The sequence below is a fragment of the Heptranchias perlo genome, chromosome 5 (genome assembly GCF_035084215.1).
Source record: "Heptranchias perlo isolate sHepPer1 chromosome 5, sHepPer1.hap1, whole genome shotgun sequence".
Classification (NCBI taxonomy): domain Eukaryota; kingdom Metazoa; phylum Chordata; class Chondrichthyes; order Hexanchiformes; family Hexanchidae; genus Heptranchias; species Heptranchias perlo.
Window position 1 is genome coordinate 72,463,096 of NC_090329.1, and position 15,535 is coordinate 72,478,630.

At 41.5% G+C, this 15,535-nt stretch overlaps 1 protein-coding gene across 50 annotated transcripts in view; it reads left to right on the forward strand.

Annotated features, from left to right (window-relative positions):
- The window catches only part of trdn (triadin), a 471,335-nt gene that overhangs the window by 62,379 nt on the left and 393,421 nt on the right, over positions 1 to 15,535 (forward strand). For 46 of the 50 annotated variants that reach the window (XM_067984597.1, XM_067984606.1, XM_067984623.1 and 43 more), the window contains exons 3-4: positions 7,658 to 7,801; positions 12,839 to 12,868. In XM_067984597.1, coding sequence (XP_067840698.1) covers positions 7,658 to 7,801; positions 12,839 to 12,868 — 174 coding nt within the window. Of the gene's footprint in view, positions 1 to 5,662; positions 5,717 to 7,657; positions 7,802 to 12,838; positions 12,869 to 15,535 lie in introns of all 50 variants that reach the window. The other 4 variants (XM_067984607.1, XM_067984632.1, XM_067984633.1 and 1 more) reach the window with 2 other exon arrangements.

The following is a 15,535-nucleotide window of genomic DNA, read 5'->3' on the forward strand; positions in this document are numbered from 1 at the left end:
AACTCTCTCCTGCAGTAGATGCTAGCTCAATTAATAATTTTAAATCTGAGATCGATAGATTTTTGCTAGCCAAGGGTATTAAGGCATATGGAGCCAAGGAGGGAGGATGGAGTTAGGATACAGGTCATCCATGATCTCATTGAATGGTGGAACAGGCTCGAGGGGTTGAATGGCTTACTCATGTTCCTACGTATTTGTTAGTTTTAACAAAAATTTAGGATATATTTGGCATATCTTAATAGGAAAGCTACATAATATTAGCATTTATATATTCATGCGCGCACTTTCAACAGAGATGAATGAAGGTTTTCACTCATTAATCCTGTTGCTCAAAATAACACTGAACTGGTATTCCCTATTGCAGTTGTTTTCAAACTTTTTGAGTGTGAGGAACCCACTATAAATTCTGACATGCTCTGATGAACCTATTACCCTTACTTCCTAAAGACAATGCCAGCTACAAAAGGGAAACAGTGATGTCATTGCAGAAAACATAGTAACAGAATCAATGGCCTCGATATTAATCCCCCCACGACAGGTGGGAGATGTTTGGTGGGGAGTGGGGGTTAAAAATTAAAAATTGGGAAACGCAACCCCAACCTGCCACGTACGTGCCAACAGCAGGTTGCGAGTTGTGTGAGGTGGAACACTTCATTATCAAATTCAAATCAGTCTCCCACAGTGCAGTTGGAAGCCTGATTTAAATTTAACAGCTGCCAGCCGGGTTTCCCACGGCTTGGGAAACCCTGCAGCGAAATGGAGGCGAGAGCTGCCGGCTCCATCAGGTTGGTGCTTTTTATAGCATTCTTGGTGGGCCAGGAGGACCAGAAGTGCTCCCTCCGGCCCATTGAGGAAGCCTCTGCTTTTGCGGTCTCCTGCCACTGGTTTTCCCGCCCGGCAGCTGGCCAGCCTGTCAATTTGGCTGGCTGCCAGGCAGGCAACAGAAGAAGAAAATTATAATGAGATCCTGCCATTAAATCTGGCAAGACCTCCATATCCCTGGCCTTGCCGGGTTTTGGACGCACTTCCGTGCTCTCCTGCACCCGTAAATATCGGGGTCAATGTGCTAATAAGTCAACAAATGCAGAAAAACATAGAACACAAAATTATTGAGACAATCCAGCACATTTAGACACTCCAGTGCTCCATGTCACTCATTGGGAAGGACGTACTTGGTTCGCTGGGCACAAGGTATAGATTCATGGGACAATTGCTAACAGGGCAATAGCCAGGTTTAGAATAGTTTTAGAAGAGAATGGGTATAAAATTGGCTGAAAAATGAACCTCATAAGGTGAAACGAAGGGAGCAGGGAATCAACTGTAATAGAGAGTGAGAAATAGAGCATGTGGACTGTGGCCTAGGGCTGAAGAGGATTTCCCAGATAGGGTAGACTTTGTAATTTTGTTGTAAACCTGATTGTTTAGGTGTGAATGGGAGGAAAAGAGAACAGAAAGAAAGTGCAAACACTTTGCAATTAACATACGTTGCTTTTGTAAGCACTGTAACTAGAAATGTCAGCAACAACAACTTATTTTTTCCAAAATCAATTTACCATTATCCCAAATTATTATATATATATATGTATGTCTGTCATAAATACAAAATAGTCACTACTAAATCCAATAGGAAATTCAGGAGAAACTTCTTACCCAAAGAGTGGTAAGAATGTGGAACGCACTACCACAAGAAAGTAGTTGCGGAAAATAGCAGAGATGCATTTAAGGGGAAGCTAGATAAGCATATAAAGGAGAAAGGAATAGAAGGGTATCCTGATAGGGGTAGATGAAGTAGGGAGGGAGGAGGCTTGTGTGGAGCATAAACACCAGCACGGACCTGTTGGGCTGAATGGCCTATTTCTGTGCTGTAGTTTTGATGTATCTCGATGTAACTTGATATAGATATATATATATATATATATATATCTGAAGACGAGGAGCGTCCTCAGAGGGAAGGAAGCCACAGCTGTTCTGGGAGAGTGGGGGCGATTGTACCAGTTGTTGAGGATTCAGAGCCAACTAAACACTAACAAACAATAACTGGATAAATGAATCAAAGAATATCATTATTAATTAATCACACTCAACATATCATCGATTTGTAACATTTATTCAAGAAGCTTATTCATTGAAACAGTCAACTATTGAGTAACCACCTGTCTCTGTCCGAATTATCTGGCGCATTTAACTTGCTGTAAGTGGCAACTTTGTAATTGAATATAACGGAAATTAAAAATGGTTAGTGCTTTATTCCAATTTAAACAATTTCCCGATTTAAACGTTGGCATCTTAAGTGTTTGGGGTCTGTATTTTTTTTCAGTATTATAATTGGATTAGCACATAATGATAGTTCTGACCAGGCTAAGAGACAGCTGGCAACCTGTGTGAGATACTACCCTCATTGCCCACATCATCTCTCACTTCAGGTGAGATTTTCCTCACAATGTAGCCATTCATAGGGAGAGACACTATGGGCTCGATTTTAGGAGGGAGGAGGGTTGGCAGTGGGGGGTCGACTGGGTGCATGGTTAACGCGCCCAGCGAATTCGGCGTACTCCACTCGCGATCGCAGTGTAATTGAAGGCATTTACCTTGGCTTCCGGGTTCCGTGCTGGAAAGCTACGCAGCGGGCGGACTGTGCAGCCGCATCATAGGCTGTCAGCTGGAGGAACCCTATTTAAAGGGGCAGTCCTCCACTGACTGATGCTGCAGAAAGGAGCCAAAATTACAGCATGGAGCAGGCCAGGGGGAAAGCTGCTTCCAGGTTTAATGATGCCTCACTCCAGGTCCCACTGGATGGGGTGATGAGGAGGAGGACAGAGATCTTCTCCCCGGCGGAAGGGAGGAAGTGGCCTGCCACCGCCGCCACGAAGGCCTGGCTCGAGGTGGCAGAGGAGGTCACCAGCACCATCAACATATCACGCATCTGCATACAGTGCAGGAGGAGCTTCAATGACCTCAGTAGGTCAGCCAAAGTGAGTACACTTACTCATTCCCCTACACTCCGTCTGCCACATCACCGCCCCCACCTCACATCTCCTTCTGCACTGCCAACACTACTCTATCACATCACTCCTCACACACACTCAAAGCTCATCCTCATCTTACCTGCATTTACTCACCTCGCCAGTACTCATCCCACCACTACCACTCAACCCAATCTTCATACAATCTCATGGCTTCGACTCATACTCACCCTCTCGTGCATCTCTTTCATGGTCAGCCTCACCCAACCTGCCACTACCTGTGCTGCAGCCACAGGGCATGCATCACATATATATAGTAGGAAACGTAAGGCAAACGTGTGGTGAGCATGAAGGGGATGCACAAGGGTGTTTGAGGGTTTGTCATGGTCTTTACTTATATTTGATTTCTGATCAACTCACATTACATATTATATTGGCACCACTACTGCCATGTCTTTGCAAATCTTGTCTGGTTTGTGCAATAATGCCCTTTCCTGAAGATCACCATGAAGACCCACACCTGATGCCACCCGTTGTGTCACTGCAAAGTGGGTGTAGGTGTATTTGCAGGGCTCTTTTGTGCAGACGACTGAGAGATGTCGGCGATGACCCTGGTGGCACCCTGGAAGGATGCGGTGGAGAAGTTGTTGAGGGCAGTGGTGACGTTGACAGCGACAGGTAAGAAGATAGTGCTTGGGCCAGCCGGGAGCAGCTCGGCATGAAGGAGGCTGCAGATATCCACGACTACATGTCGAGTGACTCTGAGCCTCCGTGTGCACTGCTGCTCAGAGAGGTCCAGGAAGCTGAGCCTTGGTCTGTAGTCCCTGTGGCGAGGGTAGTGCCTTCTGCGACGCATCTCTCTCTGCGGTTGCCCTCCCTCCTGCTGTGCAGATGGATGTGTCACAGCACTGTGTTGTGGAGCTCCACGTGTCAGAGGTGGCCGGCGAGGCTGGTGATGCTGTTCGTCCTCCGAGGAGGTCATGATTGCAGCTACGGCGGCCCCCATCCAGAAGATGTACATTTGAGGGGGTCCGCAAGGTAGGTAAATGTGTCTGGACGCCGGGGTAAGTGTGCAAGTTGGTGAATTTTATTGTTAGGAGGAGGGTGGTGGAGGAAAACTTTTTCCAAAGTGACAGAGTGGCCTCCTGCAATGAGTGAGGGTCTCCCCCCCCCCTCCCACCTGTCAAATGGACCTTTGCAGCTGCTGCAGGCTGGTGGCTGCAACACGTCCATTTCAACTGGGAGTGTTTCCCCCAGTACAGGAAACAGTCTTAGTTGAGTTGAAAATCCCACCGCTCCTAAAATATCTTGTTAATCAGGTCTGCAAACAACCTGAACTATCTAATTAATTGGTTTAAGTGGGATCCCGCCGGCTTTAATTGCCGGCGGGAGTCCCACATGCCGGGGATGCGCGCGCATCTAAGCACGTCACTGGGGAACCCGGAAGTGGGCAGGTTGGAGCCGTGCTCCGGACCCACCCCGGGAATCCCCGATTTTCGGAGCCCCCCCAACCACGAACCCGCCATCTCGGACGTCCGAAAATCGAGCTCTATATTCTATATTTATATCATTTTTATCTTTAGCACTCCTAGGAGTGAGCTCCCCATTGGGGGAGAACCAATGTGGAATTTAGGTGTGTGCCGAATTCAAATTAAAATTAATGGAGAGAAAACTGTGGGCCTATGAATTGGGCACATGCTCAAATTCCCAGCACATGAAGCTATGCACCAAGAGCACTAAACATGAACATTTACCCCCATAGTTTTTCTCTAGTTCCGCAACAATGATCTTAATAAGCCTTAACAATAAGTCAATTGGTGCTTCTTCCACTGATATTACAGCACCTGCTACTCGCATCTACTTTTTTGTTAAAATCATTGAGCAGGGGAAAATATGGTCCCAAATATGTTTAGGCTATTTACATCCTTAGGTAGGCACCTATGGAACATGATTTAACAGCCTGATTTTCAAATTTTGCATCCATTGTTTGGTGGTGCATTTTACAAAGTAAAAGTACTTTTGAGAAACACATCAGGAAAACAGATGGTTTATACTTAGAGCTACATACCAATCGTTGGAGGACTAAAGAATCCTTTTTTATAAACATGTTACAGATCATAGTCTACAACATCATATGACAAATGAAAATATAATTCTAATTATTTTTATAAATATTCTCTGGTTAATGTAAAAAGTATGAATAATGTAGATTTACCTGATATTTTATTTCACTGTTATGCAGACAAAAAAGATAAAATCGACATAACTTGTACAAAAATCAACAGTAAATATTTTTTATTTGCTGCATAGAGAATTTCACTTGCTTTCTAAACTTGAGAACAGGAGATCTGCACCATTAATACATCTATCAGTATTTTTAAAGAGGAATTGCACCTTAGCTGTTAGCATGCTCTGCATTGAGTCTAATGCATAATACAGTGAGGCCTCTATGATTGATTAACTGAGTGGAACTAAATTTTAAAAGCTCACTGTCATCTTTCTTTAACTCAATGTTTTCTCTAAAGTGTCTATTTGTGTTTCTATGTTTGCTAGTTTTTTTGTACCATCAGCCACAGCCACAGTCACTGACACCACGAATACTGCACTGAGCGGCCTAAATGATTTGTATTGACTTTTCCAATGGTGCATGTCTGTGTTACTCTTCACTCTCCCTTTTTTAATGCATTTTGTCCTAACAGGAAAGCATCAAGTTGATGTCGGCAAAGTACTAAAGGAAACACAGAGCCCTAGAGGCAAGGACTCATTTCATGTTGTTCATTAAAATCTTGGCATTGCCTTCAAGGAACTCTAACACTTAGATGTATGTCCCAAATCAAAGTGACAAATTGTAATGCATTTACAAAGAATTGTGGCACATCATTAACCAAAAGGTGTAATCAATAAATGTTTGTATTCCTTGAAGGGAACTATTTTTGCAGTGGATTATGTGAATTTATACTGTTCATAATTTAACCTTGAAAGAGTGAAGTCTTGTAAGTTTCACCAATTCTGGTATACAAGCATTTTACTCTTCCATCTGTGCCTTATTTTAATGTTAAGTGATCCCCATACTGGTTTATTTGACAAGATAGAACATGCTAAAGTAACCCTCTGCCCTAAAAATGGGCTAATTAGAAATGCAACTGATTGTACATTCCTACTCACTGATTAAAGGTGTGGAGATGCCGGTGATGGCATCTCCATCAAGCTTGTGAATTTAAGCTTGTGAATTCAAGCTTGTGAATTTAAAATAAAATTGCTGGACTATAACTTGGTGTTGTAAAATTGTTTACAACTGATTAAAGGGATTTAGGATTCTTTTCTTTGTTCCTAACTCCTATTGAAATGTTTAGAAACTAAAAGCTATATTTTTGATTTTGTGAATGACCATTGCATGTTCTCCGAATGAATGGGAAGAATGTACATGTTTTGCTGCTTTTGCCTTTGCAATGCCTTTGCTTGTTGGCGAAAATGTGCACAGGCTTCACACAATGTATCAAGGAAGCAACTATTCTTAAATACCTCTATGAGGGCAGCAACGGCCTTAATCCTTCAACAGATTCTTCTGTGCATATTGCACTGTGAACACCACAAATTCAAAGCACATGGGGGTGGATTTTCATCTTAACCGCCTGGTAAAGCAGATCACCCACTGATTATAGAACCTGCCTGAATGTCATCCCATTGATTTCAATGGAATAAAAATGAGAAGGTTCCATACCATGCAGTTGATCCACTCGCAGGTTACGCCCGGGCGGTGAAGGTGAAAATCTACCACATAGTCTCTTTAATTCTTGCTGCAGTTTTTACAAAAGACCATTCACAAACTTTATGGCCTCACTTGTTCTTCTAGGTTTTGTCCCTACTATCTTCCTATTTTTTACACAATATTCTGGAGGACATCTCTTAACCCATCCCACAAACACCCAGTCAGAACCAGCTGTGGCCAAATTCTGTTAATTGTCTCAACTCAAATGAGCTGCCACTTTTTCTTAGTACCCACGCTTGATTCTGAGCAAATCGATCCAATTTTTAAAGATAATTAATAGTGAATTACCCTACCTTGAGGGACCCCAGTTTCAGAAATTGAGATTTGTGCTATGTTTGCACCTATTTGGACAGAATAGCACAAAAGTATTTGTGTAAATGGAGCTGGATCAGTGTCAGAGTAATAGGCGTTCCAGGTTAAAAGAGAATAAAAAGTGTCTAGCTGGGAGTTGTTTTTAATGTTAAAATACTACTGTCTGCTTTTTTCTACTCAACTTAAATATTATTTTTACAACACTTTCTCAAGAAAATTATCATTTGTATGCTAGCTGGTGAAATTACAGGATTTTTTTAAGCAACGGAGTTTTATTTACAGATAAATAGCTTTTACAACAAAAATTATAGCTAAACTCAGATTGAATTAGTATTCATACCTGTGTGTACCAGGACAATATTTTTAGTACCTGATGCTTTTTAATTTCTACCATTGCATTTGGTAAACTAGTTCAAAGAGATTTCCCCTGACACAGATATCAGAAGTACATATAATATTGTACATAATAATAATGTACATAAATTAACCAACTTCTTCATCTCTCTGAAAGAGAATTCAAACAATAAATTATTTTGCAGGTGTTCCATTTTCTCCTTTTAATCTCTGAACTATCTTCTTTATTTCTTACTGCTCTTTCCTTATATGCATTCAGGAGGTTTTAAAGATTTAAGCTCAGACCCTATGAAAGTCATAGATGAGGCTGTGGAAGATACCTCAGATTGGATCTATGGCTTTATATCTTTACTATGTGATATATTAACAACCACAGAATACCCCGATGACGATCTGGATGAAGGTATTCAGAACAAACAGACTTGTATAGTAGTAGATACATTTTATATGTAACATGAGTATAAGATGATTAAACTATATGAGCACTATGTCCAACCTGATTGAAGTAACTAGAATTACTTTATTCCCTGTTGTGTAATTTAAAGAGCTGTAATATTTCTGCTTTCTAAGCTTTTATAGTAAGACATTTTGATTTGTATAAACTTGAAAAGCCTCTTGTACTGAAACTTTTGTGGTACATTTCTAATTTATTGTTAGGTAAAGAGAGGATATTCTTCTCCCAACTCTCTTCTTAGCAGTTTCATATGTATATATTTGGAGCACAATATTAAAATTAGCTTTTTATTTTCATTAAAAAAAAACAAGAACATTTGGTCCCTGCTAATACTAGTACCTTACTATTGGACATTGTTTGGCATAAAGGGTTAGGACCTGCCCTTTCACCCCCTGGACTTAACTGGTGAGATGAAAAGTCTCTCTCTGCTGTAAGGAGTCCTATGTGAAATTTGTTTGAGCAGTCTCAACCCAATTCCCTGTGGGTATGAGTAAAAAGTGTGAAACCACTCACAAGTTGCTGCTATTTGGCATTAAAAAATACTCTGATTCAGAGGCGCCAGAAGAAAAGCTGTTGTAGGAAATGGAAATGCCATACTGACTCAGTAGGGAGATGCACTTCTGATGGTCGGGTTAAGGCACATTTTTGTAGCAGAGTTGAATGAGTTTTATCGTGCATTTAATTATGCTACATTTAACCTGAAAGTGCCTGACACTGGGTGCAAAAATTAGGAAAATGTTGCAATTTTCAGCACAGATATTTCTCACCTCGATGAAATCAAAATCCATCCATAAATGGAGGGTTGGAGGGGAAGCAAAGAGAAATAGATAAAGATATTTTAATATGTTTGAGGGGAATTTAACAAAAGCATGCTCCTGGCGTGGAGCCTCTTCTGTTGAGAGTGCATTTCACGAATTCGGACACATGTCCATCACAGTTTTCCATTCATTCATTTTAATCAACAGAAAATCACGTGGAGTGTGTGCCTGAATCCTAATATATGTTATCAGTGAATAACACTCCATGATGGTAGCGTATATTTCATAAGATTACCCCTATCAATTTTTAATTCGTTATGGCTGTCCCAGTTCTGGCTGTAAATGGATTATTGAAATAAAGGGTAAAGGCTTTCTCAATGAAAATAACCCCAGGATAAGTCTGAAAATTTAAACCAAAAATAATATTTTTAATGTTTTTTTGGATCTAGACATGGGAAAACAAATATATTATTTTCAACATGGACCACATGGAATAAACCACAGACTTCATGTCAAATATGTTTTCAAGAAATTATTTTCAATTTAACTCCCACTGAAAAAAGAAAGCATTCACATGTTTTATTTACTGAAACAACCTTATCAAAACACTGTAGAAATGCACAATAAGCATGTCAGTTCCTAAACGCTATTAAAATGTTTGAATGACTATTGAGATTATAATACCAGCTGTGAGGTACAAGTAACTTTCTTTTGGTCTAATTCATATTCTAACACATTCACAAAGCTAAAAGTACAATCCTTTTGTTCACATTGGTCCTTGCCACGAGGAAGCAGAATAATTATCACCCAAGACATCTTGTCAAAGGGATGATTATATTTGGAGTGATTTTTGATTAAAACGCCCATGTGCCATTTTTAGGTTGCCTTGTACAGTTATCATTCTACCCATTGAATGCCATATCCTCTTTCTAAATAGCCAGTTTTCTGTCTAAATTTTATTGCTTGTGAATGTTAATGAAAACTAATGCATTTTGTCTCACTTTGATGCTTTGTATAATTCAGTGATACTGACATTTTTATGATGAATGTTTTATGCATTTTGAACTTGAATCCAATATGCTCCTCAGAAAAGTTTTAGAGATGCACAAGTTACTGTAACTAAAATAAAATGTTTAATTGTCTGAACTTGCGATTATGGAATGGGAGTGAGCAGTCAACCAAGGCAATCCATTCGGTTTTAGCCATAAAATATCTTTCAGTTCATATTGTCCAAATGCCTAATTTTGTGTAGGGAGCATTACGGTTGAGGGCTCATTCCAAACCTTACTTGACATCCATACATGCACACTTTCCAGCAGGAATCACTGAACATCGATCAGAGACTGGAACCTTAAGCAGTGTCCTTTTCCAAACAACAATAACAACTTGCATTTATACAGCGCCCTCAACATAGTAAAACATCCCAAAGCACGTCACAGGAGCGTAATCAGACAAAAATTGACACCGAGCTACAGAAGGAGACATTGGGACAGAGGTAGGTTTTAAGGAGCATCTTAAAGGAGGAGAGAGAGGTGGAGTGGCGGAGAGGATTAGGGAGGAAATTCCAGAGCTTTGGACCTAGATGGTTGAAGGCATGGCTGCCAATGGAGGGGCGAAGGGAATTGGGGGGATGCACAAGAAGCTGGAGTTGGAGGAATGAAGATTGTAGGGATGAAGGAGATTACAGAGATAGAGAGGGGCAAGGTCTTGGAGGGATTTGAATGCGAGGATCAGAATTTTAAAATCGAGGCTTTGGTGGACCCGGAGCAAATATAGGTCAATGAGCACAATTGTTGAACAGGAGTTGGTGCGAATTAGGATACAGGCACCAGAGTTTTGGATAAGCTTAAGTTTATGGTGGGTGGAAGATGGGAGGCTGGCCAGGAGCGCATTGGAATAGATGAGTCTGGAGGTAACAAGATGAGCATTCAGCAGCAGATGGGCTAAGGCAGGGGCAGGGAGGGGCGATACTACAGAGTTGGAAGTGGGCGGTCTTGGTGATGGAGAGGATATGGGTTTTCCCTTCGGTCCAGGGACACTGAATTTGGCAAAGTCAGGTGAGACCAGCTAAATCAGCATAGACTAGGATTCAAATTTCAGACCTTCCTGATCTGTACGGTTCAGTAACACACAATGTGATTATTTACATATTTATCCACTGGAATGCAGGTCAGGTCTTTAAGTCTATAAGACAGGTTTAAAAAGTTGACAGTAGCTGAGAGGTGCTCCATTGAATAGATTCAGCAATGGGGAAAAGGCTCTGGCATCATTAGGCTAGATGCTGAGATATCATACCTCCGTGAAGCTGTGCTCATTGTTCCTAAACCTGAGAAATGGCACAAAAAACAGAGCTCCAACTGGAGAGTTAGCAGGCCCAATTTTTAAAAAATCTATTAAAACATTATTAAATAATGAAAGAAATATGTAATGTGATTTGATAAGAATATGAGGGTAGAAATTCGGTTATGCAGCGCAAAATGGGTGGAATCGCACGACTGCCTGTTATAAACTCCGCCCGATTTTCAGTTCCATTGCAGTAAATGGGACCGAATATTAAGTGGGACGTACACCCATTATGCTACATTTTTGGAAAACCTTCCTTTAAAAATGTTTTTCCCTTCGGCTCCTCTGTTGCTGCCTCAGTTCATTGCAGGTTATTATTATTGAGCTATTTGGTTGGCTAGTAGAGAATGAGCAGAATTCTTAGAACATCCTTGAATATATCGAAATGGTATCATGAGACAGCCTAAAGTACTAACTGCTACAGTGCAAGAAGACAGACTCTAAGCTGCAACAGTGGGCTTTGAGCTAATTGAAGCACTCAGTGAAACAGCTTATTGCTCCTCTGTTGCAGCACAAAGTCTGTGCCTTCCTTCCCCGTAGCCACAGGAACAATAAAAGTAAATGGTATTCTTGGCAAATCAGAACATGCCTGAAAATGTGATTGTGCTGTTCTCATTTAGAAACAATCAGATTCTCAGGTTAGGATCATTAAAACATAGTTAGACAGAGTCCACAAAACTATAAAGTAAATTATTCTTTGGCTGCTGTTATATTATAGATATTGGTTTTGGACCAGTATTTATGGACTGTGAGGGTGCAGCAGGCAGGCCCAAGTTATACTGCTAACTGTACCTCACTTTAAACTGTGGGACAAAAAAACTCTGTGCATGTATGTGCGAGGAGAGCACTGATCCCTAATGTTGGACTCGGACCATATAAGACTTCCACTACAGCTGTACTCTTTCTCTATAACTCCCTACACTAGTTAACTCATGACGCCCTTTTACCCAGACCGAGCTGTTAACCTGTTATATTACACACTATCCTACACCCAACTTCTAAGTTTTAATGCTATGAGATTGCAGACAGGAACATTAGGAGAGATTTTCCACTTCAGCATTCCCATCACATCCCAGGAGCACCGAAGTGGAAAATCTCCCATACTGTTTCTCTTATGACATTTAAAAGATTCCAGTTTAGAAACTTCCCAGGAGATTCAATGAACCACCTGGGTAGATTTTAAACATTGTTTCACACTGGTCTGGAATTATACTGCACCTGGTGTGAAGTCCAGGAGTTGTGAGACTACCAACTAAAAATGTTCTCACATCTTGCATCTTCAGTGTACTAAGGAGTGAGATCGGGACCATACTTACAAGTTATACTGCTGCTATTATGCCGATGTGCATAAGAAACTGCTTCACATCCATGAGAAAGATATAGTATAACAGCAGCCATTGTATAAATTGTTTATATATACATTAGAATTGTAGGACATTTGTAAAAATGTTGGTATTTTAAAACAAAATTTCTATTTCCGATACAAATTTCTTTTTAAACTTTGAACACAGCAAAAGTAATCTGCCTGTATTTCAAAATCTTTGAAAATGCTTGACCTCTTCCCTAATGAAAAAATCTGAAATTGACATGATGGAACAGAACTTTTTATCAATTGTTTTCATTTATCCTTTTTTGAGGAGCACGTGTTGAGGAGGTGAGCTATATTTGCGTTTGCATGCTGTTTCTGTGAAAATTGTATAAAGTACAGAAAATGCAATTATTGCTTTGGAATTATAATTTTGGATGTGCCAAGTCAGTTCTTAACATTAATGTTCTATTTTATTAAATGATAATTGATATGCGTAATGTTTTCCATATGCTAATATAGCCAGTGCCTGTTGGCACCACATGACTACCCCATCTTATTTTGTTTTTTCTGATTTAGGTGAAATTGAACCTCAGACAAAAAAGAAAGGTGGGTGACTTACAGCGTCAAACTGTCCATGTACACATAGAACACAATGTCAACTATTTAAGGGTGAATTAAAATGTTTTAATATATTGGGCATGATTTTGACCCTGAGCCGGGAAGGGGGCGGGGGGCTCAAATTGCGGCTGGGAAACCTGGAATTATGGGTTTCCCAGATGTCCTTACGATTTTGATGTAAGGACGGCTTTTATTTTTTTTTGGTCGGTTTGCCGTCTGACTGATCGGCCTGATTGACAGGCTGGTCTCAGTCAGACAGGAGACCAGCCAGGGAGAGGACGTGTTCAGGTAAGTCTTCAGGTAAGTCATTGTTTGTATGGATGGGGGGTGGGGGGGCCATGGGGGACATGGGTGGGCATGGGGCATGGGTGGGCACGGGGGCATGGGTTGGCACGGGGTCACGGGGAGAGTCAGTCATGGGGGGAGGGATTGGAGGTCAGAAACGGGGTGGGGGGTGTCAGGATCGGGGTTCATCGCTGGGGTCCGCGATCATTGTGGGGGGTGATTGGAGATCGGGGTGGGAGGGGCTCCGCAATCATTGGGGGTCGGAGATCCGGGGTGGGGGAGTCCACGATTGTTGTGGGTGGGGGTTGGGAGTCATCGTGGGGTCCGCGATCGTTGGGGGGAATCGGAGATTGGGGGGGGTCTGCGATCATTGGGGGTCGGAGATTGGGAGTGGGGAGGTGCACGATCGTTGGGAGTGTCGGAGATCGGGGGGTTGGGGTCTGCGATGGTTGGGGGGTCGATGCAGGCAGGCTTGTCGCAGGCAGGCAGGCAGACTCCTGTTCCTCCGGGCCCACAAGCTGTGCCAGAAAGGCACTTACCTGTTAGCCTCAGGCCTTCTCACCTCCTTTCACGTGGCGTGAAAGAGAATGCCCGGGATTCCCGGCCCCCCTGGGGTTGAAATCAGAAACTCTGCAAAAACGGAGGCCCGTAGCCTCCTTGAAAGGTTTTAATGACCAACCCGCCTCTTGATCATCCGCCCCTCGTCTGGTGAAAACCGGAAATGGGCGGGTTGGGGGCAGGTCCAAAATGAATGCCCCCACCACCCCCAACCCACCCGTTTTTCCTTTTTAAAATCGTGCCCATTATGTCAAACCTTTACAATTAGAATTAAGAGAGTCTTTTCAAAATGTACAAGATGTGTGAAAGATTTCTCCATCTCAGATTTTGGTCTGTATTTTCCTAAATTACAAACAATGTCCAGATTTCAGTAACTCTGAAGAATTAACCCATTACAGATGACCTCTGTGTTCTACTAAGTTTTGTGGCTAAATATATGTTGTACTTTGTTTAAAATAAGAGTTACTTTTAATTCTATTTTAAAAGAAGTGATCTTGAGAAATTAACTGTACTAGCAGAAGAACAAGGAGCTCCAAATCACCAAAGCACCAAGGCACCAGGCAGATGTAGCAGGCTGCAGCCAATGGCTTCCAGTTGGGAATAAGCAAATGGGAATCTCAAGTGAGCTAATATAAAATGATGTATGGGTGCCTATAAGGCAAAATGTCCAGCTCAGAATTTTTTGTTAGATGATAGAGATTTCAAATCAAGCCAGTATAAGTTGCACCTATTCTATGTAGGGTTGCCAACCCTCCAGGATTGCCCTAGAGTGTCCAGGACACTGCTGCAAGCAACCTGGGAGAAAAATCATAGCGGCATTAAAAAAATTGTGTGTTTTTCACTTTCTTTGAACATTTTCATTTCTTAGTTATAAAAGTATTGGGGATGGGGAAAAGGTTTGCTTGACTGGGTGGGGTAGTTGAAGGTCATGTGATGAAACCTTGAGGACTATGTCCAACCAGAGTTGGCAACCCTAATTCTATGTAGAATTTATGGATGCCTGAAGACAATACCAGGCACGAGAAACAAACACTATGCTATTACCATAATAGAGGGCTTTTAATGGAATAAAAATGCAGACTGCATACAGCAAGATGATTAGAAACGCTGGCCTTAGCACACCACACATAGGGTTAAATGTCACAATTAATTCATGTGGCACAATTAGCAGTATTGAAAGCCATTCTGCATCATCCGTAAGAGATTGTGCAGCTTGTGTATCTTTGAGTGTCAACACTTAAACGTATGCTTTAAAATGGGTGGAGGGGGAAGGTGGAAGATCTGTCTTCCCCCATTGGAACTTAAAGGCCCAGTGTAAATGGGGCTGAGTCCCGACATAATTAGATTCTACCCCAAATTCCTGGTTTCCTACAGACAGAACAAAGAATTTGGGGTAGAATTCTTGAAGCCCAGGAATTTCAAGATCATTTGGACATCATGCTGGTCTGTTGGAACAAAAAATAGACTTGGCTAATGTTGGAATTCAGATACTATTTTTACAGGGCTAAATTTTCACAACAGCAAGGTTAACAAAAAAATTGTGTGGTTCAATTTTATGCTTGGGTTCTACTGACCTTTGCTGCTGAGTCATGTAACGCATTCACAATAGTTTAATTTTTGTGACAAAGGGTAGACACAAAATCGATAAAAATAGAGTGCATGTACATGTCCTGATTTACAGCACTCTAAAATGGAATCTCATTTAGTTAAAGCAGGAATAAGCTGAAAGGCAGTGCTGTGAACAAAGCTTAGCCAGCATGAAAAACACCTTAACCACCACAGCAAATGGTGAACATGGAATATCTTTACTAT